The sequence below is a fragment of the Suncus etruscus genome, chromosome 15 (genome assembly GCF_024139225.1).
Source record: "Suncus etruscus isolate mSunEtr1 chromosome 15, mSunEtr1.pri.cur, whole genome shotgun sequence".
Lineage (NCBI taxonomy): Eukaryota > Metazoa > Chordata > Mammalia > Eulipotyphla > Soricidae > Suncus > Suncus etruscus.
In genome coordinates, this window is record NC_064862.1 from 22,517,226 (window position 1) to 22,531,432 (window position 14,207).

The window sequence follows — 14,207 nt, forward strand, 5'->3', positions numbered from 1 at the left end:
TAAAGTGGGGGGGGGGGCGGTGATAGCATGACGGTGTAGGGCATTTATTTGCCTTGCATGTGTCCAACTCAGGTTCCATCTTCAGCATCTCATATGGTCCCCTGCCTGCCAGGAGTGATTTCTGAGCTCAGAGCTAAGAGTAACCCCTGAGCACCACTGGGTGTGGCCAAAAAGAACATGAGAAAGAAACAAAAGAAAACAAAATGGTCAGCAAGGGTCTTGTTTGTTTTCCCCTTAACCAGAATATTCTACCCTCCTCCCCCACTTCCTCCTCGGGCCCAGGTATACCAGACCCTTTACTCAGAGATAATCACAGATTTGAAGATTGATGTTGATGAATATACACTTTATGGAAGGAAGTGGGTTGTTTTTTTTTTTTTCCTGTCTAAACAAAATTGGTTTTTCATGCCCATTTGTTCTCCATTTGCTAAAACTGATTCTGGTGGGTCTGTGTCTTTTTCCAGTTAGCACCAAACTAAGTTTTTGGTCTCAGAACTTGCTTTCGGGGCCAGAGAGATAGCACATAGCGGTAGGGTGTTTGCCTTGCACACAGCTGATACAGTGGTTCGAACCTGGCATCCCATATGGTCCCCCGAGCCTACCAGGAGTAACCCATGAGCACTGCCAGATGTGACCCCCCCCCCCCAAAAAAAAAAGAACTTGGTTTTCTTGCCATGAGTTACCTCCATCCTTCCGGCCCTTGCTAGCAATCCCTGTCCCTGTCCCCTGTCCTCCTGGGTTCTCTGAGCCACTTCAACATGAGCCCTGCACAAGCACAGCTGGCTGTGACCCCAGGGTTCCCTATATCAAATTGGCCAGGCAAAAACTCACTGCATTGGAGGCTGAATCTGAGCTAAATATCTTAAGCTAAAGGTCACAGGCAAAAGATGAAAACCTTGAAGAAATCAGGAATCGCTCCTGGCAAGCCAATGGACCAAACGGGATATAAGGGTTTGAACCCAGGTTGGCCGCATGCAAGGCAAATGTCCTAACCACCATGCTATCACTCCAGACCCTCTCTTTTCTTTTTTGGTTTTGTTTGATTTTGGTCCACTCCTGGCAGTGCCCAGATATTACTCCTGGCTTTACACTCAGGAACAACTCCAGATGGTTTTTGTTTGTTTTTGTTTTGGGGTCATACCCAGCAGCACTCAGCAAGGCAGAGGCCCTTCCCTTTGTGCCCTGGAACAACTCCAGATAGGGCTTGGTCAACCATATGGGATGCTCGAGATCTAATCTGGGTTGGCCATGTGCAAGGTGAAGGCCCTCGAGGCTGTGCTATTGCTCTGGGACCAGAATCTCTTTCCATAAAGATCCTCCCACCTGGGCTGATACCAGACGCCTCCTTTCTGCTTCCCTCCTGAATTCTGAGGATTCCCTGCCCTCACCTATTTCACCCTGGAGTCTGACTCTTCTGACTATTTGGGAATCTTTAGATTTTGTCTTGGGGACGGGAATCTGGCTTCATCACGGCTATCCTCGGAACACTGCTTCTGGGTCAATCCCTGGCTGTCTGGATCTGATCATTCTTGTGTGTCCCTATAGGGACGATGGTGTTGGATCTTGGCTACCGCCCTTCACATCACACCTTGCCTATTTTGGCTTTATGTGATCTGCTGAGAGGAATCTGATAGAATTTAGTGAGGAAATCCACACCCAGCTATGCTCAGGGATTACTCCTGGCTCTGCATTCAGAAATTGCTCCTGGCAGGCATGGGGGATCATATTGGATGCTGGGAATCAAACCCATGTCCATCCTGTGCTAGCCCAGTGCAAGGCAAACTCCCTGCCTCTGTGCTATCGCTCTGGCCACAGAATTCTTAGTGCTTATCCTCAGGAGCTAAGCTTGCATTCAAATGTGTTTGGAAAGAGGGAGTGCTGAGGGTCCAGGCTGCAACTGGGTGTTGTTTCACAGGGGAGAGTTTGGGGATGATTTTATGGAAAAGGTGACCTTGGAGTTTACCCTTGAAGGTGTAGATTTGAATGTGTGGCATTGGAAGGAAGGAGAGTGTCGCCATCGGCTGAGGAAGCTGTATTAGCCGCAGCCTAGAAGCATCCTTAGCCACCCACCGGGCTGGGATTCCTCCCTGCTTTTGGCTTCCCTGCTCTGCTTGTGCTCTTTTCCTTACTGGGCTGCTAGAGAGATAGTATAAGGGGAAGGCATTTGTTTGTTTGTTTGTTTGTTTTTGTTTTGGGGCCACACCCGGTGGTGCTCAGAGGTTACTCCTGGCTATCTGCTCAGAAATAGCCCCTGACAGACACGGGGGGGGGGGGGGGGGGGGGGACGGACGACGGGACCATATAGGACACTTAAGGTCCTGGATCGGCTACTTGCAAGGCAAACTCCACTGTGCTGTCTCCGATCTCAGGGGAAGGCATTTGTTTGGGATGACCGTCAGCACCCCATATCATCCCCGAGCACTGTCAGGAGTGATCCCTGAGCACAGAGCTAGGAGAAAGCCCTGAGCACTGTATGCTCAGCACCCCCCAGCCCCCCAAGAGTAGTAAAGAAATGCACTTCATTAATGTGGTCGCTGTATTAACACGGGATCGGACTCAAGGTGCTTGTTGTTTTGCTTAGACTTTCTTGGGGGTTTGGGGGAACTCAGGGGTTACTCCTGGCTCTACGCCCAGAAATTACTCCTGGGAGGCTCAGGGGACCATTTGGGATGCAAGGGATCAAATCCGGGTCTGTCCTGGGATGGCTGCATGCAAGGCAAATGCCCTATCACTTGTTCTATCGCTCCAGTCCCCATCTTGCTTAGATTTACAGAGATAAAGCGACACTCAGATGGGTCCCTCACTCCCCACTGCCCCCGTCCACCGTGTTCCTTGAACAGAACCTCATTCCATTTCCTCTGCCTGCCCTGTCCATCCCAGCTGCTGGGCAGAGACGCCTTTTCTGGGACCGGGGATGTAGAAGACAGACTGGCACTGCATGGCCCCTAGTTATATTCCCTTCCTCTACCTCCATAATTGGGTTTAAAACCTGCTTCCCTCGGGCCGGAGAGATAGCATGGAGGTAAGACTTAAGTGCCAGGTTCAACTTTTTGCTCTCTCAGCTCTTAAGTAACAAGATGTTCTTTTGGACTCAAGGTTGGGTCTCTATCTCTCGGCAACATCATGCTTGCTGGGCCAGTTTCCCCCCTCCAGGAAGGCAGGTTTTCTCATCTCAGGTCTGAGTTTCACTCTTGGTTCCCTGGCAGGGCTCGCGCTGACCAGCGGATTACTGAGTCGCGCCAGGTGGTGGAGCTGGCTGTGAAGGAGCACAAGGCTGAGATCCTAGCTCTACAGCAGGCTCTCAAGGAACAGAAGCTGAAAGCTGAGAGCCTCTCGGACAAGGTTAGCCCCTGGGCCCCTTTTGCCTCTCCTTTCCTCTTTCAGGAGCTGCCAGACTCCCAGGCTGTACGGATCCAGTCAGACTGAGCCGGGTCCCGGGGCTGGATTTTGAGGGAGGCACCAATCACTCTTGTTTTCTGACGCTTGGTTGCTTGAAGGACCGAGTGTCAGGTATTCTGCGGAGGCGCTTGGCGCTGGCAAACACCCAGGCTCTCTCCCTCATTGCCATTCTCCAGCCCAGGTCCCGTAGCACCATCCCAGCGGTCAGTGTGACCTTTGGGAAGTGCATGAGCTCTGGCCAGAGTGCTTCAATTCCAGGCATGAACGGAAGCCTGTTCCCTCTACCCCCAGCCTCCCTCCACTAGCCTTGGAAAAGAGTGAGAAGTGGGAGCCAGAGTGGTAGCACAGCGGTAGGGTGATTTTTACCTTTCCCTGAGTGCCGCTGAGTGTGACCTAAAAAAACAAATAAAAGAGTGAGAAATGTCCTCCTCTTTTAAAGGTGAAGTAAGGATCAGAAGAATTGGGGGTCCATTCACAGAACCTTGTCATTCACATACTCAAGCACACAGAAAAGGGATGGAGAGATAGCACAGCAATAGGGCGTTTTGCCTTGCACATGGATGACCCAAGAGAGACCTAGACTCAATCGCCGGCATCCGATATTGTCCCCCAAGCCAGCCAGAGCGATTTCCGAACACAGAGCCAGGAGGAACCCCTGAGCACTGCCAGAGGTAGCCCAACTAGCCAAACAAAAACAAAAACGAAAACCCCAAACAAACAGAAAAGGCAGAGACCTGGATTTTGCATACTGGAACTTTAACATCTGCCCAACTATCAAATCACAATGATAGAAGCAATTCTTTGGCGTCCTTGCACAGGACAGAGAAGCTACCGTAAAGCAAAACCACCAGCATCCAGGCATCTGGTCTGTCTTCTCTTGTGCTGCTTTTGTGTTTAGTTTTTTTTAGGGTTTTTTTTTTTTGTTGTTCGTTTGTTTTTGTTTTTTGGGTCACACTCAGCAGCGCTCAGGGGTTACTCCTGGCTCTATGCTCCTGGCAGGCTTGGGGAAACCATATGGGATGCCAGGTTTTGAACTACTGTCCTTCTGCATGCAAAGCAAATGCCCTACTTCCATGCTCTCTCTCTGGCCCCCTTTTGTTTTTAGCTTTGTTTGTTTGTTTTGGGTCACACCAGGTGGCCCTTCCCCTGATGTTGATGTCACCCTGAACCTCGATGGCAAACCTTTGGCACGTGAGCCAGTGGTGGCACACAAAGGCCTTGCAGCTGGCACATGGAAGGTCCGCAATTAAGATATGTGGCGTGGCGGGAGTCCAGTGTGCTAGTGTCTGCTTTGCAGCTCACCTGGCAACAGGGCTAGACTGGCCATTGGGAGGACCGGGCATTGTGCAGCAGTTTGGGCACTTGGGCTCAAAAAGGTTAGCCTAGAATGACCTCTGTCAAACTGGCTAGCTTTGACCCCAGAATTTTTTTTTTTGGGGGGGGAGGTTTGGTCCACATCCAGCAGCATTCAAGGGTTACTCCTGGCTCTGTGCTCAGAAATCGCTCCTGGATGGCACAGGGGACCATATGGGATGCCAGGATTCGAACCGCCATCCTAGGTCAGCCACTTGCAAAGCAAACACCCTGCCACTGTGCTATCGCTCCAGCCCCTGATTCCACATTTCTGTGGTCCACTTTAGAGAAGAAAGCAAACAAACAAATCAACAAATCAACAAAAGCAGTCAACAATGCCTTGACCCCATCAGAGCATGTGGATAAATGTGCTTTGCCTCTTCAACAGTCCTCAGTGAAGTGTCATTACCATTTCCCCCAATGTCCAGCTCAACGATCTGGAGAAGAAACACGCCATGCTGGAAATGAATGCACACAGCCTGCAGCAGAAGCTGGAGACAGAGCGGGAGCTCAAGCAGAGGCTGCTGGAAGAGGTGAGTAGGCGCTGGGAGCAGTGGCCCACCCAACATGGACAAGACTGGGCACAGAATTTCATTGTGGTCCAGAGATCAGAGCCAAAAGCTGGATCTAGATTTAAAACCTCAGGGACCAGGAAAGGGGATGGTGGTGGTGGGGTCACGTAAGCCCTTGAAGGGGCCGCAGAGATACAGCCAATTTAGAATGGACGGTGTTTCAAATCCTGGCATCCCATAGGGTCCCCCAAGCCTGCCAGGAGTGACTTTTGAGTGCAGAGCCAGGAATAATAATCCCTGAGCATCACTGGGTGTCCCAAAGACCTCCCCCATTTCTGTGGGGTCTGCAGAAAATACAGGCCCAATGCAAGTTGATGTCATACGAGAGCAGAGGAACATTGATTTAAATTGTGCCCCGGAGCTAATATTCCAAAGCATATTAAGTTCTCAGCCACTAGAACAACCCTGCAAACCAGCTGGAGCTTCTGGCACGGGCAGACTGGATCAGATTACGCCTGAGCGTCCCCATTTCATAAAGTGAGGCTGAAGAAGACAACTTGTTAATTCAATTAGACATGAATTATGCTTTTCTTCTGAAACTTGAAATGAAAAGCTCACATTGACCTCCCGCCCCCAGCCCCCAGCGTTATTTCTTCTCATACACTGGAAGCTGTTTAAATCGTTATTTAAGTGGCCGTGGCCTTCCCACTTCCAATCAAGGCCCTTTATGTTGGGTCCCTTCATGCTTCTGTTTTTCTCACTCACTTGACACCCAAGAGCAAACATGCAGGGCTGTTGAATGAGGAGTCAAACTCCAGACATGGGCTCTTGTTTAACCAGATCTGGCAAATAGGTGACCTATTCTGGTCCACGGAGGTGTTTGATATTTTTTATTCTTTTTCATGGACCTTTCGTTCCCGACAGTTCCTGCTGCTAGGAATAAATTTGCTATGCTATGAAGCTTGGGGAGTGGTTGGGGGGGAAGCAAGCATGGTGAAAATTTAGGAGGCGAGTCTGGAATGTTGCACAGAATTACCCTTTCCGGGGCCGGGAAGGTAGGACTAGAGGTAAGGTGTCTGCCTTGCAAGCGCTAGTGTAGGACTGACCACGGTTCGATCCCCAGCATCCCATATGGTCCCCCCAAGCCAGGAGCGATTTCTGAGCACATAGCTAGGAGTAACCCCTGAGTGTCAAACGGGTGTGGCCCAAAAACCAAAAAAAAAAAGAATTACCCTTTTCGAAACACGGGTGGGAGTCTGGGGAAGTTCAGCAGATGTTGGTGGTGCAGAGATGCGAATGTGTTTGATGCTCTTGAGAAGCCAAACAAAGCCGTTCAAATAGGAAATCTCACATTATGTCTATTTTACCACAATAGCGAAATACTCTCCCCCTCCACTCACTCCCTCTGCCAACAAAATGATATATTTGGCCAAATAAGTTCACCCAAGGCCATGCTGAGCTTGATAATAGAAATGTAATAATGCAGCTGGTGATAAAACTGAGAACTACAATCCTTTTTTTGGGCGGACGATGAATAGATGATGTTCCCATTTTTGTTCGGTGCAAGATAGAAACAGGGAACAAAAATAATCAATGGTTTTGCCTGGCCTATTTTCTTCCACAAAGGAGGCTGGGCCCTGCCTGCTCGCTCCTTCTGTGGGGGTCCAAGCTGGCAGGGTGAGTCCGTGGCAGTCCTCCGAATAGAAGTTCAGGCTTCAAGCTCAGTCCCTGCCCCCTCACTTCTGGGCCCCTCACCCTGGCTCTGGACCCCAGGCACCTGGCTGAGACCTAGTTTTAGGCAGATCCCACTGACAGCCTGCACCTTCATAGGACAAGGAATGGTGTTGGTGGCGTGGGGAGGATTTTGGGGCATGGAGGCACCCAGGAGTATCTGCACTGCGTGTTCTTCCACCCAGAGGTTTGTGGACAGAGTGGGTGCTAGTCTCACACTTGGAAGAAATTTTGACTTTATTATCATGTTGTTTGGGGACCACAGCCGGTAGCACTTAGGGGTTATTCCTGGCTCTGCACTCAGGAATCACTCCTGGCAGGCTTGGGGGACCAAATGGGATGCCAGGGATTGAACCCTGGTCGTCCTTGTGCAAGACAAATGCCCTTACACAGTGCTATCACCCAGCCCCTTTATTAATAGTTTTTATTATGATGATGATGATGATGATGATGATGATGACTACTTTGGTTTTTGGGCCACACTAGCGGCACTCAGATGTTACTCCTGGCTCTGCACTCAGAAATCACTCCAGACAATCTTGGGGGACCATAAGGGATGTTGGGAATCGAACCCAGGCCCGTCCTGGGTCTGCTGCATGCAAGGCAAATACCCTCCCTGATATGCTATTACTCCCTTAACCCCAAATAAAAAAATTTTAAAGCACCATTTTTTCAGCTACTCCACCTGGGCTCTATCCCTGGGGCTAGCCCTGAGCTCTACTTCTCATCCTGCAGCTTTGCCAGGCGTCCTGTTGCCCCTCCTCATGCTTTGGGGAACCCAGGCCTCTAGCTGCCCCCTCCCTTTAAGCCTCATGCTCATTCTGCTATATCCTCCACTTGAAGAAGCTGGAAAATGGTTTTTAAAAGTGCTTCTCACAGCACAAATGTCACCCCTGTGCTTTATTCTAGTAATCGGCCGTCTGTTTCTTGGAAAGCTAATGGACAGTTGATGTGTTTATTCCAGAGCAGTGTTTTGGGTCTGGAACTCACCTCGAACACTCTGGCCCCCAGCCCTTGCCTTCTGCTTCCTGCCTAGTAATTAATGTTGTCTAAAATAGCAGAAAGGCTCGAAAGTGGGTAATTTGCCACAGAAATCCCTCTTGCAGCGGAGACTGGAGCTTTCTCTGAGGGCCTGTCTGAGCTGTTTTCTTCCCTGCATGTTAAGGAGAGGGGTATGAGTGTGAGGGAATTCAGAAATTTCCCCTTGGTACATGGACCTGACCAGGTGGCATTCTGTTAGTTGGCATCATTTGTTTATTTATTTTTTTGTTTTTGTTTTTGCTTTTGGGTCATACCCAGTGGCACTCAGGGGTTCCTCTTTGCTCTGTGTTCAGAAATAGCTCATGCAGGCATGGGGGACCATATGGGATGCCAGAATTTGAACCACTGTCCATCCTGGATCGGCTGTGTGCAAGGCAAACACCGTACTACTGTGTTATCTTCAGCCCCATTGCTTTTTTGTTTTGTTTGATGTTTGGGCCACAGCTGTTTGACACTCAGGGGTTACTGCTGGCTATGCGCTCAGAAATCGCTCCTGGCTTGGGGGGGTGGCATATGGGATGCGGGGGGATTAGACCGCTATCCGTCCCAGGCTAGCACTTGCAAGACAGACACCTTATCTCTAGCGTCACCACTCTGGCCCCCCATTGCTTGTTTTTAATCTCCCAGGCAGTGCTGGGTGCCTCAGCCCTTCCTTGCACTTCTCAGGGGACCTTGCTGGTGGTTCCTGATGGGCCTGAGGCTGCAGTCTCACTCAGGCCCAGTGGGGTGAAGGGTTGCTCAGGCCATCTCCCCACACCCCCAATGCTCTGGGGCCTCCAGCGCTGCCTTGGGGAGCTTTGGGTGACACGAGGGTGCCAGGACTGGAGCTTGGGTTAGCTGCCTGCAGAGCATCATCACCTCAGGCCTGTGCCTCTGGCCCAGGGTTTCTAGTGGCATGGCAGGAAGAGGCTGGTGCCTAAGGCTGAGACCGGCAGAGCAGAGGGCAAGGCAGAGGGGCTGCCCCGCAGGCTGGTGGAGGGAAGAAGGCCAGGGAGAGCAGCATCCTGCAGCTCTTATGGATGGTCGAAAAATCTCAGGATCTTCATTCCCAGAGGGTCCTGAGGCCTCGGCCTTCTGTATGTCCTCTCTTGCTGCCTGCAGAGGTCTGCAGAGGGCCTGGACCCCCAGGGGGAAGTGGGTGGGGCTACATCTGAGGTACTTTCTGTGCTCCTGAGTTTAAGGTTCTCTATTGTCCCAGAAATGTGAGTGTGGTGAGCTATAGTCCAGGAACCAGTGAAATCGAGCAGTGCTGTGTCAGGAGCTGGGCTCTGCCCTGTTTTCCTGGGTCAGAAGCAGTTTGGAAGAGAGAAAGAGAGGGAAGAAGGGAGAGGGAAAGAGAGATAGAATGGAGAGGAAGGATGGAGAGAGAAGGAGGGAGGGAGGAGAGGTAAGGACAGAGGGAGAGAGAGATTGAGAGAGAGAGGGGAGAGAGAGGGAGAGAGAGAGAGAGAGGGAGAGGGAGAGGGAGAACACATGAGAGCCTTTCAGCCAGTGTCTCTGCTGCCTGCCGTTTTCTGGCCGTAACAAGAATGGGAGAACTTCTTAGCACAAAGCCATCTGCATTGTATAATACGGACTTTCTTCCCTGGGTCTTGCCATCCTTGGTTCGGAATCCTACGTCTTCCTTTTTCCCTCTTGCTCTGTAGAAAATGTGTCCTTGGGGGAACCGAAACAATAGCAGAGCCAGCAGGGCATTCACCTTGCACGTGGCTGACCCAGGTTTGATCCCTGGCATCTCTTATGGTCCCTCGGGGAGCCTGCCAGTAGTGATTTCTGAGCACCGAGCCAGGAGTAACCTGAGTACCGCTAAGTGTGCGTGCCCCTCCCCCACCCCCCCAAAAAAAACACCCAAAAGAAAACAAAATCATGGGGCTGGAATGGTTGCACAGTGGTAAGGTGTTTGCCTTGCATGAGGCTGATCCAGGTGGGACAGTGGTTCAAATCCTGGCGTCCCGTATTCCCCGAGCCTGCCAGGAGTAACCCCTGAGTGCTGCCAGGTGTGACCCAAAAAACAAACAAACAAACAAAAAAAAAACCAAAGGAAAACAAAATTATGTCTTTGCTTGGGGCTCTTTGTGCTTGCCTTTTGGACCCTTCTCCCTCGTGAGAAACCTTGTTTTTCGAGGGGTGACATGGTTCTCTATGCATGGCCCTCCGAAGTGATTCCTCCCTACGGCAAGTGAGGCCTTAAAATGAAGTTCTAAAAAAATAATGAGGACAAACTGGAAGTTGGTTGTCATGGCAGTAAGTCACACTGCCTCAGACTACGGCTCAGCCCATCACTATGCGTGTTTCAAAATATTCTTCATCTTCTTGAGTCTGACTGGGAAGGCAGACACCTGCTCCCCGCCTGTATGTGGCATGGGCAAACACCCTATGAAAGGCTGGCCATCAAGGATTCTGTGCCTCACTTTTCATGGAGTGATTGGGTGCTGCAGACTGAGCCTAGGCCTCCTCCTTGCAAAGCTCTGTGCCTTTGTCTTTGGAGCTAGCTCCATGTCTCCCTGTGCTGATTTTTCTTAATTCTACACACAGGGGCCAGAGCAATAGCGCAGCGGTGGGGTGTTTGCCTTGCACGCAGCCAGCCTAGGACAGGCCCAGGTTTGATCCCTGGTATCCCATATAGTTCCCCGAGCACACCAGGAGCGATTTATGAGTGCAGAGCCAGGGCCAGAGTGATAGAACAGTGGTAAGGCGTTTGCCTTGCACACGGGCAACCTGGGACAGACCCCAGTTTGATCCATGGCATTCCATATGGTCCCCTAGCCTGCCAGGAGCAACTTCTGAGCACAGAGCTGGGAGTAACCTCTGAGTGCCACTGGCTGTGGCCCCAAAACCAAAAATAAATAAAGCAAACAAAAAATTCTGCACATAGCATTTTTGGCATAGAAGGTCATTGTGAGCTGAGATGGCTCCACAAGCTACACTTCTGGCGCCATCCCTGATCTACTAGTTCGGTGCCAGGATGGAGGGGAGACCGTTGTTCCGTGCGTGTTTTCTGAGCCCCCTCTCTGGTCTTCCTGCCCATCAGCAAGCCAAACTCCAGCAGCAAATGGACTTGCAGAAGAACCACATTTTCCGCCTGACGCAAGGACTGCAGGAGGCACTAGACCGGGCCGACCTTCTGAAGAATGAAAGGAGCGATCTGGAATATCAGCTCGAAAACATTCAGGTGAGACACCCCGCCCCCCGCCTCCCAAGGGGCAGGAGAGAGGGCACAGTCGGGAAGATGCTTTCCTGGCAAGCGCCCAGCCCAGGCTCGATTCCCCAGCACCCCATTAATTCCTGAGTGCAGAGTCAGGAGTGACCCCTGAGTACCACAGGGTGTGACCCCAAAACAAAATCAAACCAAAAACCACATTTGTTGTAATTACTCCTGGCTCTGTATTCAGGGATCACTCCCGGCTGTGATTGTGCTCAGGACGCCATATGGGATGCCGGAAATTGAATCTCTAGGTTAGCAGCATGCAAGGCAAACACCCTTCCTCCTGTTCTGTCACTCCGGCCCGTATTATTATTTTTATGTTTCATTTATATTCTTCACAGAGGCACCATGAATTACAATAGTGCCCATGCTCCCATCTCCTTTTCTTTTTCTTATTTATTTATTGATTAATTGATTGGTTGTTGGGCCACACTTAATGGTATTTAGGAGTTATTTCTGGCTCTGCATTCAGAAATCACCCCTGGCAGGCTGGGGGACCCTATGGGTTGCCGGGAATCGAACTGGGTCTCTCTTGGGTTGGTCGCATGCAAGGCAAACACCCTACCATTGTGCTACTCTCCGGCCCCCATCTTTCCCATCTTCTTTTCTTGCTTCCCCCGAGTTTATTTCTGTTCCCTTGAATTCCAGGTTCTCTACTCTCACGAAAAGGTGAAGATGGAAGGCACTATTTCTCAACAAACCAAACTCATTGATTTCTTGCAAGCCAAAATGGACCAACCTGCCAAAAAGAAGAAGGTGAGGCAGAGTGTTTACAAAGTGGGGTGGGGAGAGTGTCCCGAGATGGCTGTGACTTGGCACCTACAGGACTAAGTTGACTGTCTGAGGCTCCTGGGAAGATACAGTGCCTCTCCTTTCACTCTGGGTTGGAATCTGGGCTTTGAGGTCTTTGTCACAAGGGCCCTGAGAGCAGGGCAGGACAACTCTGCAGGAGCAACTGCTTTGGTGGCTGGCTATCTCCTAAACCGCTGTGGCTCAGGGGTCTGCAAAGAGGGCAGAGGGTGACAGAGAGCTGAGGGGGTGAGCTGCAGTTCAGGGCTCGGTGAAATCAAGCAACGCTGTGTCAGGAGCTGAGCTCTGCCCTGATTTTCTGGGTCAGAAGCAGTTTGAAAGAGAGAGAGGAGGGAGGGAGAAAGAGAGAGAGAGAGAGATTGATTCTGAGATGGGCTTATACTACTGAGAATGTTTCTTGAGCACAGTCTCCAAAGCCCCCACACTCTTCCCACTGGTTCGCCCATGACTTGGGATTCAGCTAGGTGCAAGTGGCCTGCCAGGCACTTCATTGACTGCCCTCACTCACTGCCCAGGCCCACCCCTTTCCTTTAGGACTGTCACCAATAAGACAGAGACAATAGATACACCCACTAAAGCCATAGGGCCTGAGAGATAGCATGGAGGTAAAGCGTTTGCCTTGCATGCAGAAGGATGGTGGTTCAAATCCCAGCATCTCATATGGTCCCCAGAGCCTGCCAGGAGCAATTTCTTAGCATAGAGCCAGGAGTAACCCCTGAGCGCTGCCAGCTGTGACCCCAAAACCAAAAAAACAAAAACAAAAACAGAAAACGTGACACGAATACAAAACGAATGGAAGATAGTCTGTAGGGATGAGCCCAGGAGGAATTTTAATACTCCCCAGACATGTGCCCTTAAGCCTCCTGATGGGTTTGGTTAAGAGTCATCAGGGAGTGAGGTTCTGGGCAGCTATGGGGCCCTCAGAAGCCCGAGCAGCCGTAGCCAAGGTTTTACTGGAGTGGTCGGTGACTGGAGCACTGAAGGGAACCTGGTATATCGGGCAATGGCTGGTATTCCAGCAGGCTTCCTGATGCCATGAGGGACTGTACATTAAATTTATGATATTTAATCTCTTCTATTTTATCAGCTGACTGTTATGTGGTTGTTATTGATGTAGTTAGGGTGTTTCCACTTTTTTTTTAATCATCGTTGTTGTTAATTTCCTTTAAGTCACCATTTTTACCCCGTGTTTTTACTTCTTTCTTCCATGCCCATTTTGTCCCAATTTGTTTTTTTTAGTCCGTCATTTATTTTGACATCATTTTCTTTATCCCCTTTGTTATTATTTATTTTTCATCATTATTATTATTTTTAAACCCTCATCTCTGTGTCTTGTAACCAAATCTTCATGACACTGTTCGAGACCAGAGTGATTTGTGAGTCATCTCTCCCGGTCCCATCCTCCACTTGCATATTTTGAGGGGAAAGACAGACTCGGGAAGTGGCTCCTCCTCCTTTGGGAATGAATTGCTAATGGACGCGGTGGTGGCAATCAAGCTTGAGACCCTCTCGGTGAAAAATGTCCACAGTACCCCACCCCTCCACTTTTTTTTTCCAGCTGGCTGGCCTGGGCTGTGGCTCAGTCTCCTTCCCCCCCCCCCCCTTTCCCCCTACCCCCACACCCCACTCACTGCCATTTTTCCTCAGCCCACTTACAGTGAGTATACACGCCTGGCTTTCATGGTCAGCTCCCCTCCACCACCACCCCCCTACGCACCAGTGCTCCTTTAGCTAGTTCCCCGGCGACAGTCTCCAGGAGTTAGGAGATATCTCTGTTTCCCTTGCTAGGGTTTATTTAGTCGACGGAAAGAGGAGTCTGCTTTGCCCACACAGGTCCCTCTGCAGTACAATGAGCTGAAGGTGGCTCTGGAGAAGGAGAAAGCTCGCTGCGCCGAGCTGGAGGAAGCCCTCCAAAAGACTCGCATCGAACTCCGCTCAGCCCGGGAGGAAGGTAGGGGACACTCTCTCTCCCCTGAGGGCCAGCCTATGTGCGGGTGATGATGAGGATGGTGGTGGCATTGGTGGTGTCAGAGGTGGTGTTTGCTGTCAGTGGCAGTGTTGGTGTCGGTGGTGATGGTGGTATGGTAGTGGCAGATGATGATGGATGGTGGTGGTAATGGCAGTGACAGAGGTGGCAGTGGCCTGGAAGCTTTGGG

General features: G+C 50.7%; 1 protein-coding gene across 1 annotated transcript in view; it reads left to right on the forward strand.

Moving 5' to 3' along the window:
• CIT (citron rho-interacting serine/threonine kinase) overlaps positions 1–14,207 on the forward strand; it is a 159,611-nt gene that overhangs the window by 125,955 nt on the left and 19,449 nt on the right. Inside the window, exons 25-29 of the mRNA XM_049787776.1 lie at positions 3,207–3,342; positions 5,181–5,285; positions 11,068–11,208; positions 11,890–11,997; positions 13,885–14,002. Of these exons, the coding sequence (XP_049643733.1) occupies positions 3,207–3,342; positions 5,181–5,285; positions 11,068–11,208; positions 11,890–11,997; positions 13,885–14,002 (608 nt within the window). The remainder of the gene's footprint in view (positions 1–3,206; positions 3,343–5,180; positions 5,286–11,067; positions 11,209–11,889; positions 11,998–13,884; positions 14,003–14,207) is intronic.